Genomic DNA, 17,137 nt, shown 5'->3' on the forward strand with positions numbered 1-17,137 from the left:
GTGGGCGTGTCATCGCGGGTGGAGTATTTTCACTTCACTGAACCTCTACGGAGTGAGTAATTACTGGCTCGGCAGCCAACAGAGGGGACACAGGCTCTGCTACACAGGAAAATACGTTCTCAACAAATTAGTTTAAAAAAGTTCAGTGTGGAATTGTGGAGTTTATACATGTTAAAGTGCGTGAAAGGACTCCAGTGGACTGCTGGGAAACACACTGAAGGAAATGGCAGGAAGCACCTGAAACCTGTTGCCCTGAGCACTAATGCGAAAGGTGACTTTATATTTTTATTAATATTATTGACCTTTATTATACTCTTTAAAAGGGATTTAATTTTTGGACGTCAGATTAATTTCCCCCTGTTTTTTTCTCGCTTTTTCGGCGTCATTTTTTTTTTTTGTGAACCCGCCGGATTGCATTCATCTGATGCATTCACCTGCCATGTGGAATTTAAAGCAGATAAGAAAGGAAACCGACGCTTAAAATGTTACTTTTTTTACAAAGTATCTGCGGGAAATGAACTTTCGACCTTAACACGGTTTACTCGGTGAATGATTGACCATTCAGTCCACGGTTGCGCGTGCTTTTCCACGGTATGTTCTGACGTTCAATTATATGTTTATGATTTTTTTCTGCCGAATAATTAAGCATTGTTTGATTTAACTATAATTGTTCTTTCACTCTTTCAGCCCGTGTTTAGAATCATGGTCTGTTTGAAATGCACTCACACAGTTGGAAGAAAGTGTGCTCGGGATCTGGAATGAAACTTCACTGTGATTTACAACCTTGTGGACTGTGGACATGCTGCTGGAGCAATTAAGGTTTCCTTTTGGGATTTCTTCTTTCCGAAACGCAGCAATAAATTAAATAGAAAGAAAGGAAGGAAGCAGGGAAAACCTGAGCTGAGAAAATACTCAAGAATTGAAATTCATAGTTTTCCAATATGAAGAAACCTGCAGATAAGCATCATTTCACCATGGATACCTCTGGGATGCACCTGGTCGGATTTTGGCTTCACGTTCTGCTGCTGTTGCAGATGTCTCGGCTAGGCAATGCTGCCTCTAAGGATATAGTGTGCGAGCCCATCACCGTACCAATGTGCAAAGGGATTGGATACAATCACACCTACATGCCCAACCAGTTCAATCATGACACCCAGGATGAAGTCGGCTTGGAAGTGCACCAGTTTTGGCCACTTGTCCGGATTCGTTGCTCCCCAGACTTGCTTTTCTTCCTGTGCAGTATGTACACCCCCATCTGTCTCCAGGACTACAAAAAACCCCTGCCGCCTTGCAGGTCTGTGTGTGAGAGGGCTAAAAGGGGTTGCTCTCCCCTCATGATCCAGTATGGGTTTGAGTGGCCAGAGCGGATGAGCTGCGAGCAGCTGCCCATGCTGGGTGACACTGATCGGCTTTGCATGGACAGGAACAGCAGTGAGACTACGACTCTATCACCTCCTTTCCCCAAACCCACTCCAAAGGGAACACCACGTCATACAGCAAAATCCGTTCCGCCGCAGAAGTGTGACCGTGAATGCCGCTGTCGAAATCCCCTGGTGCCCATCAAAAAAGAAGCACATCCTCTCCATAACCGTGTGTACACTGGCTCTTTACCCAACTGTGCTTTGCCCTGCCACCAACCATACTTTTCCCTTGATGAGCGTACCTTCACAACCTTCTGGATCGGACTGTGGTCGGTGCTGTGCTTTGTCTCGACGTTCACCACAGTGGCCACTTTCCTCATCGACATGGAGCGTTTCAAATATCCTGAGCGGCCGATTATCTTCCTTGCTGCTTGTTATCTGTTTGTGTCGCTGGGGTACATTGTGCGACTGCTCGCGGGCCACGAGCGAGTAGCTTGCGAAGGCTCCGGCGACCAACAGCACATCCTCTATGACACCACGGGACCAGCCCTTTGCACACTGGTTTTTCTGCTCGTATACTTCTTTGGAATGGCCAGCTCCATCTGGTGGGTGGTGCTTTCCTTCACCTGGTTCCTGGCTGCAGGGATGAAATGGGGGAACGAAGCCATCGCGAGCTACTCTCAATACTTCCACCTTGCTGCTTGGCTTGTTCCTAGCGTCAAGTCCATCGCTGTCTTAGCTTTGAGTTCGGTGGATGGAGACCCTGTGGCTGGGATCTGTTATGTGGGCAACCAGAGCTTGGAGAGCCTACGTGGCTTCGTATTGGCGCCTCTGGTCGTCTACCTATTCACCGGCTCCCTCTTCCTGCTGGCTGGCTTTGTTTCCCTCTTCCGGATACGTAGTGTCATTAAACAGGGTGGCACTAAGACAGACAAGCTAGAGAAGTTAATGATCCGGATTGGGCTCTTCACCGTCCTGTACACAGTGCCCGCGACTATTGTGGTAGCGTGCCTGGTGTATGAGCAACATTACAGGCCAGGTTGGGAGCAGGCGCTGGCCTGTTCTTGCCCGTCCGAGCGCCAGCGGCTCGGCATGGGCCCGGATTATGCCGTCTTCATGTTAAAGTACTTCATGTGTCTTGTAGTAGGCATTACCTCAGGCGTTTGGATTTGGTCAGGGAAGACTCTAGAGTCCTGGAGGTGCTTTGTGGCGCGGTACATGCCCTGTAGGACCCGGAAGCCACCTGTATCAGGCTCGTCCATGTACAGCGAGGCCAGTACCGCTCTCACAGCTCGAGCTGGAACGGCACCCGCTGGGACCTATCACAAATCGGCACCCTCATCACATGTCTGAACATTGGCCAGAAACCCCTGATCCTTTATAAACCCTACAACAGTGACGCATAAAGTGTGCAGGTCATGACTTTAAATGAGCATGTCTGTTCGACCTTCCACCACATCACTAGATTTGATGGACGGGCATGGATATATTATGAAGGATTTTTTTAAAAAGACTATTGGTTGCTTTGTTGGAGTCAAGCTCTTCTTATTCACTGGTCTACTTTGAAAAGCAATGAACATGTCGATACTTTGTGAGGAAAAGATGTCAGCTTACAATTTATGAATGATGGGGGAAAAAAGATCTTAGAAGGGTATTACTTGATATGAGTCAAGACAAATTGATGAGTTTCTGGAGATATTTTATTTATTTGTGTATTCTTGTAAAACATGCTATTCAAGAACATTGTGATATCTCGGATAATAGTTGCTCTGTTGTGTTTGTGACTTTATCAGCATTTTACTTTGTTCCTTCATTTGAAATACCACCTGTAGTCTTCTAATTTACAAATGTGTTTAAGGTAGGACGTGAATAGACGCTTTCTGTAAGTGACGACACCTTTCCAGTTGATACTGTGCAAGCAGAGGAAACATTCAAGTATACTGAAGCAGCAGTTAATGTTCACTCACTGTATATTCATCAGGGTCCGTCAACAGCTTCGTAGTAGGTTGTTTCAAAGATCATCAAGCTATTTCTCCACTTATAATAGATTGTTGGTTGGCATCCATTGGGCAGTGTTAAATGATAGGACGTCTATGTACCTTCTATAGACTTGTTTGGAAAGTCTGTCGCTCTATAGTGTGAGCTTGACTTCCCTCTTGTGGTCAAAGGTTCAGGTGTTAACCAGCAGCCATACTAGGTTACACAGAAAAAGGCCAAATATTAACTGGCTTCAAAACAATGTGGAACATATCTTTTGTAGACTTTATTTACATAACCCTTGTCAAGCCTCATGATCCTTTGGTCGCTGTTTGTCATTTCACCGTATTTGTGTTTTGAATCCGAAAACCAGTGTTGGGTATGCACTTTTAGCAGGCAGAATCTGTAAACCTGTGTTGGTTTTGTAGATCCGTGTGAAATCTTTCAGTGGAGCATTAATATGTAAAAGGTTCTGTTTACCGTCCAAGCTGTTGTAGAAATACTTTTCCTGTGTAGTCTTCAAAATGCCTCACAATGTTAATGCATGTCTGGTTGAGTGTACATACTCGTTTGGCTCTATTCATATGTAAATCTTGTACAAGGCGTGTCATTTTAAGAGTCCAGACTGCAACTTTGTACATATGTTTTGTAAAAGATATGAAATTCAGTGCTACAATTTTAAAGAGATTCTTAGATATTTATGAAAAGTGTCTTTTACATGTTTCTTTTTGTCTCTCTTACTGGTAGAGAATAAAAGTGAGGAGCAATTTGTGAACCTGCAAGTCAAATGTTTGGTCAATCATTTGTGGTTTTTATTTATATATTTTTTTTTTTAAAGAAAAAGATTCACCCTTTTGATCTAAAACAAATCTTACCGAGCATGTTTACCTTGATGTTTTATTAGTTGAGTGCTATCAATTTCAGCACCTTTTTACAGGCACTTAAAACTGCACTTTATTAATATATATATGGTTTAAAACAAATACGGTTCTAACATGACGTTGAGGTTAATTTGCACTTGCTGACAGAGAAAAAAGAGAAAGAACTGTGCGTGCTAATCCCTGCATTGTTCAGTGTAATGCAACAAAACCACAACACAATCTTTTGACAGTTTGGATTGACCTCGTAAAACATTCTTCAAACATAAATTCAGACGTGTTACATGATTAGTGTTTATTTAAAATACTCCATCTGCAAATGATTTCAATTAAAAACTGACAGTTCACAGCTAGTAGCCTACATAGTAAGCAAAAAACAAAAAACAAAAAACCCCAGTCTGTTTTTGTCTCCATGTTGTTCTGCATTGGTTGGGTAAGGTGTAGGATCTTTCGACTGGCATAACATCGCAGGGACAGAACGAGTTTTGTCCGCCGAGCGCTGTCTTGGTGTGGGGACTGTTCCGATCAAAAGCTCTAAGAAAGTACGGCATTGGATCTGCGGATGCCCACTAGGTTGTCTGCGCTGAAAGATCTCCTCATGGCCACTCTGCTCAGATCCTTGTACTTGTCCTCACATAGTCTTGAGATTGCCTTTGAAATAAATAAATAAAAAAGTTAAATGAGTGTTTGTGTTTTTTAAATTGAGACGACGTTTAAATTGGGTTCATTGTTTAGTTAACCTCTAGTTTCTGCGCTCGTTCGTTGCTCAGTGGCTCCAAAGGAAAGCTCAGGTTGTTGTCGTCTGCTAAAGAGCGCAGGTCAAAGTAATACTTGGCATAGACGCTGGCCGGTACGTTAATGTTAAACTGCAGCAGCTCCAGAAAATGTCTTTCCATTTCGTTCCTGAAAAATTGATGAAGATTAAGGGATTTTTGTTAAAATCAATGTAAATAAAACAAACATGACAACGATACTATCCATTATTTGCACATCAAGCATTGACAATGTGAACTTTTTGCTACATCCAAAACTACTTTAAACAGCATTTTCACGATTTGTACACTATCGTTCAAAAGTTTGGGGTCAATGATATATTTTGAATGAAGTCTCTTAGGCTCACTAATGCTGCGTTTGTTTTACATTTATAATGAAATATTACAATTTATAATAACTTCAATTTAAAATGTCATGCAAAACTGAATTTCAGTGTCACATGATCCTTCTAATATGTTGATTTGCTGCTCAAGCAACAACTTTTTTTAATCATTGATAAACAGTTTCGCTGCTTCATATTTTTGTGGAAATATTGATTATTAGATTATTAGTTTGCTTATTTCAGGATTCTTTGAATAGAAACTTTAAAAGAACAGCATTTGTGTTTACAGTCAATTTAATACAAGTATTAATTACTTTAGAAAAAACGGTAGTGTATAATTATACATCTTGTCTGTAATCTCATATTAAATGAGAAATGCATCAGATAATTGTCCTTTTAAACATTGTACTACTTTATTACTTTATTGGGCTATTAAATTGACCTGCACAAAAGCCATTTAAAATGATGAAAGGCCTAAATTCACCATTTCTTAATCTAATATCATAAACTAGATATTACAAAATCAAATCAAAAAAAGTTCATGCTAATTTTTAGCTATTATAACAGTATTATTATTATAAACAATAGACATCTTTTACACCCCCAAACCATCATAGGTACAGAGACTGTCATCGTGGAGACAGTGACCCGAATGTATTGGGAAGAGCAGACATTAGGTTGAAGTTGGTATGGGTGGTGTTGTTATGGGTGGTGTTGGGAAAGGGGGGGAGGTTCGGTCGCTAGGGGCAACAAATGGAGTGGGCGAAAGCCTGGACCATTGTAGAGGAGTCTGAGAGCACTTGAAGCCTGCCAGCCCAGAGGCTCACAAAGACTGCTTCAATGAAAGGGATGAAAATAGAGCGAAGGGGCAGAGAGGAGAGAAGAGGGACATGGCCTTTAACATACACAATCAGGTAGAGCAGCACAAAAACAGACATGCACACACACAAACCCTGTCTGTGTCATTTATATGGATATTGAGACATGAGAACAAAAAACAACAACAAGGTTTTGAAGTGTGTCGCTTCATTTTTTTTTTTTTTTGTTGAAAATCTTGTTCCAAGGGATATGGGAAGTTGTGGGGTATGTGGGAGTTGTAGACTGGAATGAGTTGGAAGAAGAGTGAGGTGACGTGCAGTACTGTCTCTTTCCTGCAGCACGTACTAGATTTTAGATGGTATTGCATTGATGTATCACATCAGGACGTTTTGTTCTAGAGTATACACGGATAGTACAAATGAGCTGTAGCATTTCAGAAGAACGGACAGTGATTATATTATCTCACTCACATGTCCTCCACAGTAATGTCTTTGAGGATCTGACAGTAGTCAACGTTCCACACGGCCTGATCGTCCCAGACTTTTGAGGCCAACAGGATGGCTCCCAGAACAATCCTTTTCCAGTTAGATGGGCAAATGTCCAGCTCGGCATACGTCAACAGCCTCTCCAAATATACCTGCAGCAAAGACAGTGGAGAAGTATGTTATCACAAGATGCTTTTTATCCTTAATGAAGAATTCTTCTATTGTTTTAATTGTTGATACATTGTAAAATGATAAATAAATAATAATTTAAAAAAAAAGCTTTTTTTTTACCAAGGAAACTCACAGGAAATCATACATAATAATTAGTGTATGCAAATTAGAATTAAAATACAGTCTAGGACTGGTTAATGTTAATTTCTAAATGTTCAATTACAGTTTACATTTACATATGCTGATTTGGTATTTAAGCATGCCATATCATCAGTGTTGAAAAAAGGTGTCCTACTTATTATTTTTGTGAAAATCAATTTGATTAATAGCAAGTTCAAATAAACAGCATTTATTTGAAATAGAAAACTTGTATATCATTATAAATGCCTTTATTGTAACTTTTAATCATTTTAATGTGCCCTTGCTGAATATAAGTATTTATTATAAATTGATTAAAATTAATTGGTATATGTATTGATACACTGCAGTGTATACCAATACATATATTGTAAAATTTACATTAGATATTGTATGAGAAATTAACCTACATGAATTATAGTATATTTATAAAATAACATTACCCAGATTAATAAATGTGGTAAAAAAAAATTCATTGTTTCTTCATGATTTATCTAACGATACAATGTTTTACACAAATATTTGTTTGTAAATAATATTTTATTAAGCACATTAACTGGTCACAAAATGAGTGAACAGTGCAAAACAGAATTACAATTATTGTTGTTTTTTGGGCAGATGGGCAAATGTTGACGTATGCCCAGAGAAAAGTTGCAATGGATTTTGGACCAGTCCAGGTTTAACAGGCAGATGATTCATTCTCTGGTGCTCTACTGTCCTCTAGTGGACATCAGGAAAATGTGCCTAAGCATCTCTAAAAAAATCCTCTTATTTTTTTCCCCTCATTGTACCTGTCTTTTTTCTCATTTTATTGTTGAAAGTGGACCAGACTAATGCACAGCACTATATTTTCTCACCAGAGTGACGATTGCACACTCGGCCGTCAACTGTGCCGCGCTGAACAGTGTCCGGACGAATCGATAGATGAGTTTGTGTTCGGGGTCTGTGCTTGAGTAATCATCAGGAACTTGCTCCCTCTGCCAAAGGTAGCATTTACATACATAATAAGTTAATATGTTCACAATTACAACTTCAAGCTCGAATGCCATTACCCAGACCTGTCTATGTGGAAAGTGCGAGAACATAAGGAAAAATCTTTAAGGAACATAAGGAAAAAATTGTTACATGCCCCATCCCAAGAAACAATAACAGACTGTTCAGAAACGCATTTCCAAAAATCCATTTCAAATGGATTTTAAACCACTTATGAAACAGATAAAATGAACAAATCTAATAGCATAACATTTTTTGCTGCTCAGACTAAATGGCTAAACAGATTGGATGCATGCAAAAATAGATATTTCAGCTTGTCTGAACAAAAACCAAATAGTGTTTGTAAAATGTGAACTTGTCTACCTGCTGATGAAAGAAGATGAATAAGGAGTTAACTTACAGATAAGGGGTGCATTTTTTCATCAAAGATGTCCAATGACCTATTGGAATCCCTAAAATGGATTAATAAAATAAATTAAAGTCAAATTTTATATGAAATATCAAATGTACAGCTCAAATTATTGATAAACAACAATGAAACCTACCTGTTTTTAATGTGATAATATATTGCTAACGTGACACTGGAAACAGAACAGAAATGTGTCAACATGCAAACCAAGACAAAATAAAACAACCAACAGTACCTTTTCAGTTTGCTTTTTTTTTCTTTACATGCATTCAATGGTATGTACGCCTTTATTTGTATATTTTACAATAATGTAGAAATTATGCAATAAAACAGTGACCCGGCCTTCACTGACCATTTGATTGTGCTTTTCAGGTTGGGTTGACTAACAGTACTGTCATCAATGAATATCGTAGAGCAGGAGCTGTACTTCTTTGAAAGCAGACCAGGTGAGACCTTGGGAAATGACCAACATTTAATACGCTTGCAGCAAGACATTCAAAACCGTATAACCAAGAACAACAACAAAACAGATTCCATAACACATTCACTCACGTGGTTTATGTGATTGCTTTTCCTCCTATCCCGTACTGAAAATGAGAAAACCGACAAATATTGACAAGCTGTGCCAGTGGCCATTTAACAAGTAATCTTCCCTCTGTTAAAGGGATACTTCACCGCTTTTTCATATTAAACTATGTTATTCCCTTAACTAAAACGAGTTGTTACATACCTCTCTCGTCTCAGTCCGTGCACTTAAGCTCTCTGACGTGCGGTGGTGATCTGATAGCATTTAGCATTCACTATGGAACCAAACAGAGATCAAGTTAGAAGTATCAAACACCTCCACGTTTCCCCTATTTAAATACAGTTACACGAATAGTTGAACGATCAAGTATGGTGACAAAATAAAACGTGGTACTTCTCTAATCGGATTAAAAAGGAGAACTATAATGTATGGCGGATTAGCACTTCTGAGAGTACTTCGGCTCGGCGCAGTAAAAAGTCCCGGCCGAAACATCTTTCCTCACACCTCCCCCTCACTCTCATTTCTGTCAATAGGGAGATGTGAGGGAAGATGTTTCGGCTGGGACTTTTTACTGCGCCAAGCCAAAGTACTCTCAGAAACTCTGCTATTCCGCCATACATTATAGTTCTCCTTTTTAATCCGATTAGAAACGCGCCACGTTTTATTTTGTCACCATACTTGATCGTTCAACTATTCGTGTAACTGTATTTAAATAGGGGAAACGTGGAGGTGTTTGGTACTTCTAACTTGATCTCTGTTTGGATCCATAGTGAATGAACTGGGCTTAGTGGGCTAAGCTAAACGCTATCAGATCATCACCGCACGTCAGAGGGATTAAGTGCACGCACTGAGACGAGAGAGGTATGTAACAACTCGTTTTAGTTAAGGGAATAACAGTTTAATATGAAAAAGCGGTGAAGTAACCCTTTAACAGTATGGGTCAGGACACTAGTTAATATCCAGCTGCTAACTAGGAAGTAAAATGAAATGATTAACTCATTAGATGACAATTTTTGGAAACACTCACCATCCGTCTGTGACTTGCTAAGGAAGATCGTGCTGGCGCGGGCATGATCTGAGGGGTTGGACTCTAAAGCCAAATCTAGAAAACAGATCAGAGAGATTAAGTGATCAGTCATTCATTAGTTGACAACATACGGGCATAATAACAAATATTAGAGAAATAAACCTAAAGAAGGAGTGGTATGTACTTAAAGGTGTCATGAACTGGCATTTTTTATACTGTTGTCTGAGGTCAACTAATGACGTTTGTGTGGTTTTTAATATTCAAAAACATCATAACTAATAAGTAATGGACTATTTTCTACACTGTATAAAACAGAAGTTTTCAGCTCGGAGTCTTCTAGGATATTCTTATATTACCATGACCTTTTATATATCAAAAGCTCAAGGGAAAGTTCATTTCTCAATTCATCACCCCTTTAAATATCAATATAAAACATATAACTTAAAAAAAAATGGGGAGTTTGATATGATGTTTGAATGTAAAAAACACAATCATTAGTTGATCTCAGACAACAGTATACATTTTTTTAAAAAGCCAGTTCATGACACCTGTGACAGCAAAGCTGAATTTTCAGCATCATTACTTCAGTGTCACATGATCCTTCAGAAATTGTTCTAATATGCATTAGTATGCTAATATATTAATAACAATCTTGAAAACAATATTTTTGTGGTAACGATAATATTTTGTCATGAATTTTTGATTAATAGAAAGTTGAAAAGCATTTGATGTAAAAATATTTTATACATTTATAAACCTCTTTAGATGTCACTTTTTATGTATCCTCGTTAAATAAAAGTTTAATATATTTTTTTAAAGTTTATGTACTTGCAGTACTGCATAATTATCACCGTTGCACATTTTATGCCCAATAACGAGGTAAAAAACTAAACAGAAGAAGAAGAAGTAAAAAAAGATAAAGAGCTACCATTGTTGTGGCAGTAGTGATCATTCAGAATAAAATTTCAAACTGAAAAACCCATCCTATCTGTGTCTTCCTATTCGGCATGCTCAAACTGACTAGCAGGAACATGCCGATACCCGCTCTTGCCACAGGAGAGGAGTGGTGGGCACAATGGGCCTATTGTATGGGCACTACAATACAACGCAAGCTTACACCCATAGCTCCTCCCACACCACCATGCACCACAGAGCCATGCCAGATACATTACAGGACTAGTAGCACATATGACAAACAAAATCACGTCCTGTAGGTCAGACATATATTCAACCATACCAAGATGGAGTTTATGTTTGTCTGTATTCTTCACATGGAAAAATCTTCAAACCAAAGTGCAGCTCAGAATGTTAAGATTGAGGATTTTGCTCAGGCCAGTTCATGAAATGTCTTCACCAGCCAACGAAGAGGCATTCCTTTTGGAATTCAGTGGGGACGGGGTCAAAAGACTTGTGCCAGTGCTGCTAAATTGTACAGTAAACACACTCCAAGGAGATATTTGGACAGCTGCAACCATGTCATGGGAGCTACAAAACTGGCAGGAGGTGTGTAGCACAGGTGCAGAGGGAGTTCTGGGTATCCAGTTTTAGGCAACTTCACTCTACAGCCCTAAATGTACTTTTACAAGTATGTGAACGCAATCGGTTGTGTTTCCCAATGGTTTAAATGTCAAATCATGATGCATGTAGCATTGCCAGCGGTCCCGCACGGAGCACTATGCCTGCAAATGGGCATTAGCGTAAACTTTTCTCTTGCAGGTCAACAACTAACTATGAAGCAACATTTGAAGAAAATATAAGTTTATAGCACGCTACATGAGTAACAACATATTGATTCTGTCTAATGGCAAAAATATTTAAAGTTCAAAATGTCACTCAAAGATCCTATTCCTGCCTCAATTACGGTCACTGCATAGCGTAGATTTTTTCCAAGGGCTAATTTTAGGGAAAGAAAACCTCAAAACCTGGCATTGTTTCAACATCTTTCTTCAACATAAAACAAATCACAGCCATTTTCTATCAGATAATATGAATGACAAGTTCAGTTCAGTTGGGAAAACCTGAAGACTTAGCCTCTTGTTAGCTGAGGCACAGAATCCTTCCCCTGAGAGATTGATGGACATGGGTGTGAGAGAACGCTGACCGATAGAAAGGTGCGGAAATGCCTGTGACAAGGCAGCTTTAGTTAACATCTAAAGGCAGCAAACCAGAGGCAATTATCTGTTTACAAACTCTGTGTTAAAACGCAAAACTAACGTCACACTGCAGGAAAATATGCAATCTTTCTTGGTGGGGCACAAATAAAGATTAGACCAAAAGCATTAAGAGGCTGTTACAGTGAGTTTACTCCACCTCACTTTCTGCATTAGAACACTCCTTAACTTTGGTAAAAAGGAGGACCTCCCATGAATTATTGCTTTAAAGGATTAGTTCAACAAACACTTATTTTTTGTGTGACCATTTACTCACTCATGTTACTCCAAACTTGTGGAAATTCTGTGGAAAAACAAGGGAGGGCTCTCTTCCATACAATTACAATGACTAGGGACTGGAGCTTCACAATAAAAAACAAAAAAACGAAACACTGTTAAAGTATCATGAATGGTTTTATGAACAATTCACTGAAAAGATATGGCTCAAAAGAATGATTTGTTGATAACTGAAGCATCATTTCTCTCAGAAACGGTTAAACATTAGCTTATAACGACACAGCTATTGTGTGGTTCTAAAAAGACAGCTCAAATTCACTTTCTTATTGGAAAGAATAACTAGAGCCCCGTTTCCACCACAGGAACTTTACCCAGGAACTAGGAACTTTGGGTGGTACTTCGTGTGTTTAGACCGCAGGAACCAGGGTCTAAATGAAGTTCCGGGTAAATATTTCCCCCTCCAAACGGCCCTGTTCGCGAGGTAGTACTTATTCAAAGTTCAGGAACTTTCGAGGGCGGGACTTGGGCGCTGAACATGCTGATTGGTTGAGCTCACGCAGCATTTCAGTTCAACAGGCATTTTTAAAAGTCTTTTGCGAGGTTCGTTCTGCGTTCAATAAATATCAGTCTTGCTCTCTGTCTGGTGGCGCGCGGTCGTCTCAGCCATCTCACGTTCAATGTCCGTAATAGCTGTTAATAATACACATTGTCATTTTAAATCTAGCTTTACAAGCTTTCTGAATATGCTGCATGCTGCTGAATCTGCATATTAGTGCTCTTTTCTGTCGTTGTTAATTACCTCTTTAGTAAACCTATACATAACCAGCAAAAGCAGCACAGCTTGAATCTCTTCCATACTCGTTATTCATTTTTTTTCACCATGTAAACGACCTGACCGATTACTTTTAAGTGTGTGTCCTTACATGACGTCACGGCGTCACGGCGCGCGCCGCGCTCATGTTGACAAGAGAGGAAAGTGAATTTTTCTGAGGGGTAAACTTTTTATTTCGTGAGTTATGAAGATAATGTTGGAGTAATGACACAGCGTATATTGCCCCGGGCAGTTTTTACTTTAACTGCGCCTGACAGAAGATTTTTTTCTCTGGGATGATTATTACACTTTACAACAAATAGATATAAATAATACTGTATTAATCCTGGTGGCCGTTAAAAGTTGCTATGGCTACAGTAAACACATTCAGCTGCTGGAGAAAACAGCGGCGACATTTTTGATGCGGCAGACAAACTGCATGTGACAAAATGATTGCGATTGAAAGTCATCACATGTAAACATACGATCGGTTTAGATAACGTCTCATGTAAACAGTCCTTTCAATCGGTACACTTAAAAATGATTACTGTCCTTCACTGATTTGGAGGAGCAGTCGCGCGCAGTCCTACATCACCGGACTAATTTGCCTAATCTTCTCGGAACTTTATCGCGGTCGAAACGCAGACAGCTGCAGGTCTGGGGGGGAGAAAAGTTCCTGTAAAAAAGTTCCTGGTACAAATTGTTCCGGGTAATTTTGGTGGAAACGGGGCTTAGGGTAATCTTTTGTTAATGTATCTTTTGCGTTCAACAGAATAAAGTCATGCAGGTTTGGAATGACATGAGGATGAGTAAAATAAATGACAGTATTTATTTTTGGTGATCTATCCCTTTAACAGTAATTTGTTAATTATTTAATATTGATGTTCAAAATTTGGGGTTGGTCAGATTTTTTTGTAATGTTTTTGAAATAAGTCAATGCTCACCAAAGCTGCATTTATTTGATTTATTCGAAAATAGTAAAAAATACAGTAAAAAAGTAATATTGTGAAGTGTTACAATTTAAAAGAACCTTTTTTGTATCAAGTAGCATAACTTGGCAACTGCTTGATATTTTTGTAGAAACTGTGATACATTTTTACAGGGTTCTTTGATCCATAGCAGGTTCACATTATTTATTTTGAAATATATTCTTTTGTAACTATGTACGTTTTTACTGTCACTTTTGATTAATTTAATGCATCATTGCTGAATACAAGTATTCATTTATTTATTTTTTCTAAATCATACTGACCCCAAACTTTTGAACAGTTCTGTATGTGCTGGCTAAACTAAGATTCATTCATTCCACTGGTCCTTTAGAGCTCATGTACTCAATTGACACTCCCATTCCCCCACCACCAAAGTCAAAAATAAGCCCTGGGGGTAGGGTAGCCGTCCTGACTGAGGGGAGGAGCACGGCTGTAGTGTGCCATGGGTAGCACAGTGATTCCTAGTGTGAACCTCAGACAGATTTAGTTACTTATTGGAGAATTCACCACTTGCATAAATATATTTCTGTGCTGTCACCACAATAGAAATAAATCATAAATCATATATTTGAATAAAGATATCAGCAGCAGTGCTTGTCCTTCTTGCATTTCTCTTGTGGTTTTGTTGTTTATTAAAGAGTATGTACGGCCTACTTATGGGTAAATAAGACAAAAAAGATTGGGAAAACACTGGCAAAACACACTTAGAGAAAAGTGATTCTGTTCATGAAAATTGAGAGACCGTTCAATACAGGAAAACTAAGTTTATCCAAACTCAACCTCTAAGTCCCAAAGGGAACAAAACGTGCCTCATTCAGATTCCCAACGATAGAGAGAGATAAGGAGAGAATGCAGCTGTCCCAAAGATCTACATCACTGGGATGCCAGGAATACTAAACATTTTCCGTCTCTGCGAGTTAAACTTAAGAATCGTTTTTAATCACATCTCTGACAGAATTCTAAATTAACCATGACCTGGAATGTCCCAATCATAGAGGATTAACCAGAGCTGAACTAGTGGAGTTTACACTGCTGTCATATGTGCTTTAAAACAAAGATGAAGACATGTTGCTCTAAATAGAGCACTGGACATTAAGTTGCGCGTGTGTGTCTACCCTCTCCCCTGAGGGTAAAATAGCCCAGGCTAAATAAACAGTAGTAAAGACTGCAAACAGCCCCAAGAGGCTTCACACAAGTATCCCAAATACTAACAGACATCCTTCTAAAAATCTCCATCCACTTCTTTTCTTTCAGTAACAATTGATGATTTTTAAACCTGCAATTGTAATTTTGACCAAAAATGTCATAGGCCGTCCATTTTCAGAGCAAACCCACACATCACTTAAAAGTGTTGAGCTCTTAGGAGAAACCCGACCCGTGAGGTGGAGAGGTCAAGGCATCGGATCTCAGTTCCTCAAGACACTGCCGCTCACGAATGTAGAAACACAATAACAGAATGGTTTCGCATTGAATAAAATATTGTTGCTTTGTAGTGACAGTTGGTGACATGGATCAACACTTGCAGGGTTCTAACCTACATTTCAGTTAAAGCTGTAGATTTGGTTCTCAAGTCTGGTTGGGCACATTCTGGATGCGCTCTTATTGTACACATCCAATTCAGACCTTGAAACCTCTTCTAATAAACACAATATACGTCAAGTTATATAAAGAGACATCCAAAAAGTGCTGTGGAGAACCACTTGTCTGGCTCAAGGTTGCTCAGTTTTGCTAGTGGGGATCCACCTTCCTTCAAAGTAAATTTCCAACCCTGTTCGATCACATCAGTCTGTAATGATCAAGTACACATTGATGAGTCAGTTCAGCTGTGTTTGAGCAAGGTTGGTCCAGACGGTTGATCTTCACTAGCAGAACTGAGCAACTGTGCTCTAGATGTTTTATCAGTAGACCACAACACCTACTAGAACTTACCATCGGGCACCTCTCGGTCACTGATGTGCTGCAGGTATGGACCGGTGTCATCGCTCAGGTCAGTGTTGATCTGATAGTCCTCCAGTCGCTCCACCTGCCGTGGTAGTTTGGGGCTCCCACTGGGAGACACGCAGCAGGACACTGTATTGCCCATGATGACACACACACACAAGCACGTGCTCTACCTGCTCAGGTGTGTTGGTCTATGACAAACACCTTTGAAACTCGCAGCTGGGCTGCTTCTGATGTGAATCAATAGATCCAATGAATGAGCTCAAGCTAAATGAAAGTACATGAAAAGCTGAAAAGGACACAGAGTCAGCATTTACAGCTGTGGTGTCTTGCTGCTCCAGACTCACGAGGTATTTTACTATCTGTGCCAGTCATATAACGGGACACCATGCATTTATACAGAGTGCCACACAAGACCTAGGGCTTTAGCACCCGAGTAATCAATACAACCGGATACAAGACACGTGACTGAACACATATCACTAGAAAATATCGGTCTGAGATTATCGAATGCGGATTTATTCCTTTAAATTAGCCGTACATGCTAACGGCTAATATTGATTCATTGTGAATAAGCGAGTTATTAGCCGCCGAGCTAACTGAGATAAAACATTCTTTTAACGCTGATTTAAATGTCCGATTGAGTACAAAATTAAGCCGGTTTGGCGGTTCAAATCGGGAACAGATGAAATAGCCCCTAAATATCAGACTTCCAAGCATTTATCCGTCGTTTATAGGGCAGATCTGTGTGTTGGCTGAAACTCTGGATCCAATAATCACTCAAATCCTCAGGCCTTCGGCCCGTAGCGAGAGGAAATGAGGCTTTTAACGCAGCGGATGAATAAAGTCCTGTCCCTTTACATGCGCCCACTTGAAGCGTCGGCTTTGTTTTTAGTTATTAGAATTTGTCCACCGAGTCTCGTCTGAGAGTCCCCCCGTTATCCCCTCCTCCTCGCCGGCCAGTGCAGCAGCAGCAGCGATCCGCTCCCCGCCACCACCGCCATCTGCTCAGAGTGACGCAGGTAAGGACCCGCCCAGTTTCGACATTCCATCAATTGCGATTGGACGAGTTATCAAAACAAATCAAATATTTGTTCAAGGATTGGTGATTTAAACCGTCAATCCATGC

General features: G+C 39.7%; 2 protein-coding genes across 5 annotated transcripts; one reads left to right on the forward strand and one right to left on the reverse strand.

The window, feature by feature from the left end:
• fzd5 (frizzled class receptor 5) lies at positions 1-4,120 on the forward strand. Of its 4 annotated transcripts, none has more exons than XM_067443880.1 (3): positions 1-271; positions 455-591; positions 688-4,120. In XM_067443880.1, exon 3 carries the CDS (start codon positions 942-944, stop codon positions 2,712-2,714), a length of 1,773 nt encoding a protein of 590 aa, XP_067299981.1. In that variant the 5' UTR covers positions 1-271; positions 455-591; positions 688-941; the 3' UTR covers positions 2,715-4,120. The 4 variants fall into 4 exon arrangements, with proteins under 4 accessions (XP_067299981.1, XP_067299983.1, XP_067299980.1 ...); XM_067443882.1 differs by having other exon boundaries at positions 458-591; XM_067443879.1 differs by having other exon boundaries at positions 1-591.
• Positions 4,121-4,496: 376 nt separating this feature from the next.
• On the reverse strand, positions 4,497-17,020 carry ccnyl1 (cyclin Y-like 1). Its single transcript, XM_067443884.1, has 10 exons — positions 15,997-17,020; positions 9,881-9,955; positions 8,880-8,914; positions 8,680-8,780; positions 8,464-8,499; positions 8,319-8,370; positions 7,783-7,902; positions 6,602-6,768; positions 4,957-5,119; positions 4,497-4,867 (listed from the first exon to the last, which is right to left on the reverse strand). Exons 1-10 carry the CDS (start codon positions 16,148-16,150, stop codon positions 4,751-4,753), a joined length of 1,020 nt encoding a protein of 339 aa, XP_067299985.1. The 5' UTR covers positions 16,151-17,020; the 3' UTR covers positions 4,497-4,750.
• Between the last annotated feature and the right edge of the window lie 117 nt (positions 17,021-17,137).

The sequence above is a fragment of the Pseudorasbora parva genome, chromosome 5, assembly GCF_024679245.1.
Source record: "Pseudorasbora parva isolate DD20220531a chromosome 5, ASM2467924v1, whole genome shotgun sequence".
Taxonomy (NCBI): domain Eukaryota; kingdom Metazoa; phylum Chordata; class Actinopteri; order Cypriniformes; family Gobionidae; genus Pseudorasbora; species Pseudorasbora parva.

Excerpts from the sequence above, each read along its gene's own strand:
- fzd5 (XM_067443879.1), top strand. The coding sequence starts at position 942 with ATGAAGAAACCTGCAGATAAGCATCATTTCACCATGGATACCTCTGGG.
- ccnyl1 (XM_067443884.1), bottom strand. The coding sequence starts at position 16,150 with ATGGGCAATACAGTGTCCTGCTGCGTGTCTCCCAGTGGGAGCCCCAAA. Across the intron at positions 8,371-8,463 it reads TATTATCACATTAAAAACAG|GGATTCCAATAGGTCATTGG; the intron begins GTAGGTTTCATT and ends AATCCATTTTAG. Across the intron at positions 5,120-6,601 it reads GACATTACTGTGGAGGACAT|GAACGAAATGGAAAGACATT; the intron begins GTGAGTGAGATA and ends TCAATTTTTCAG.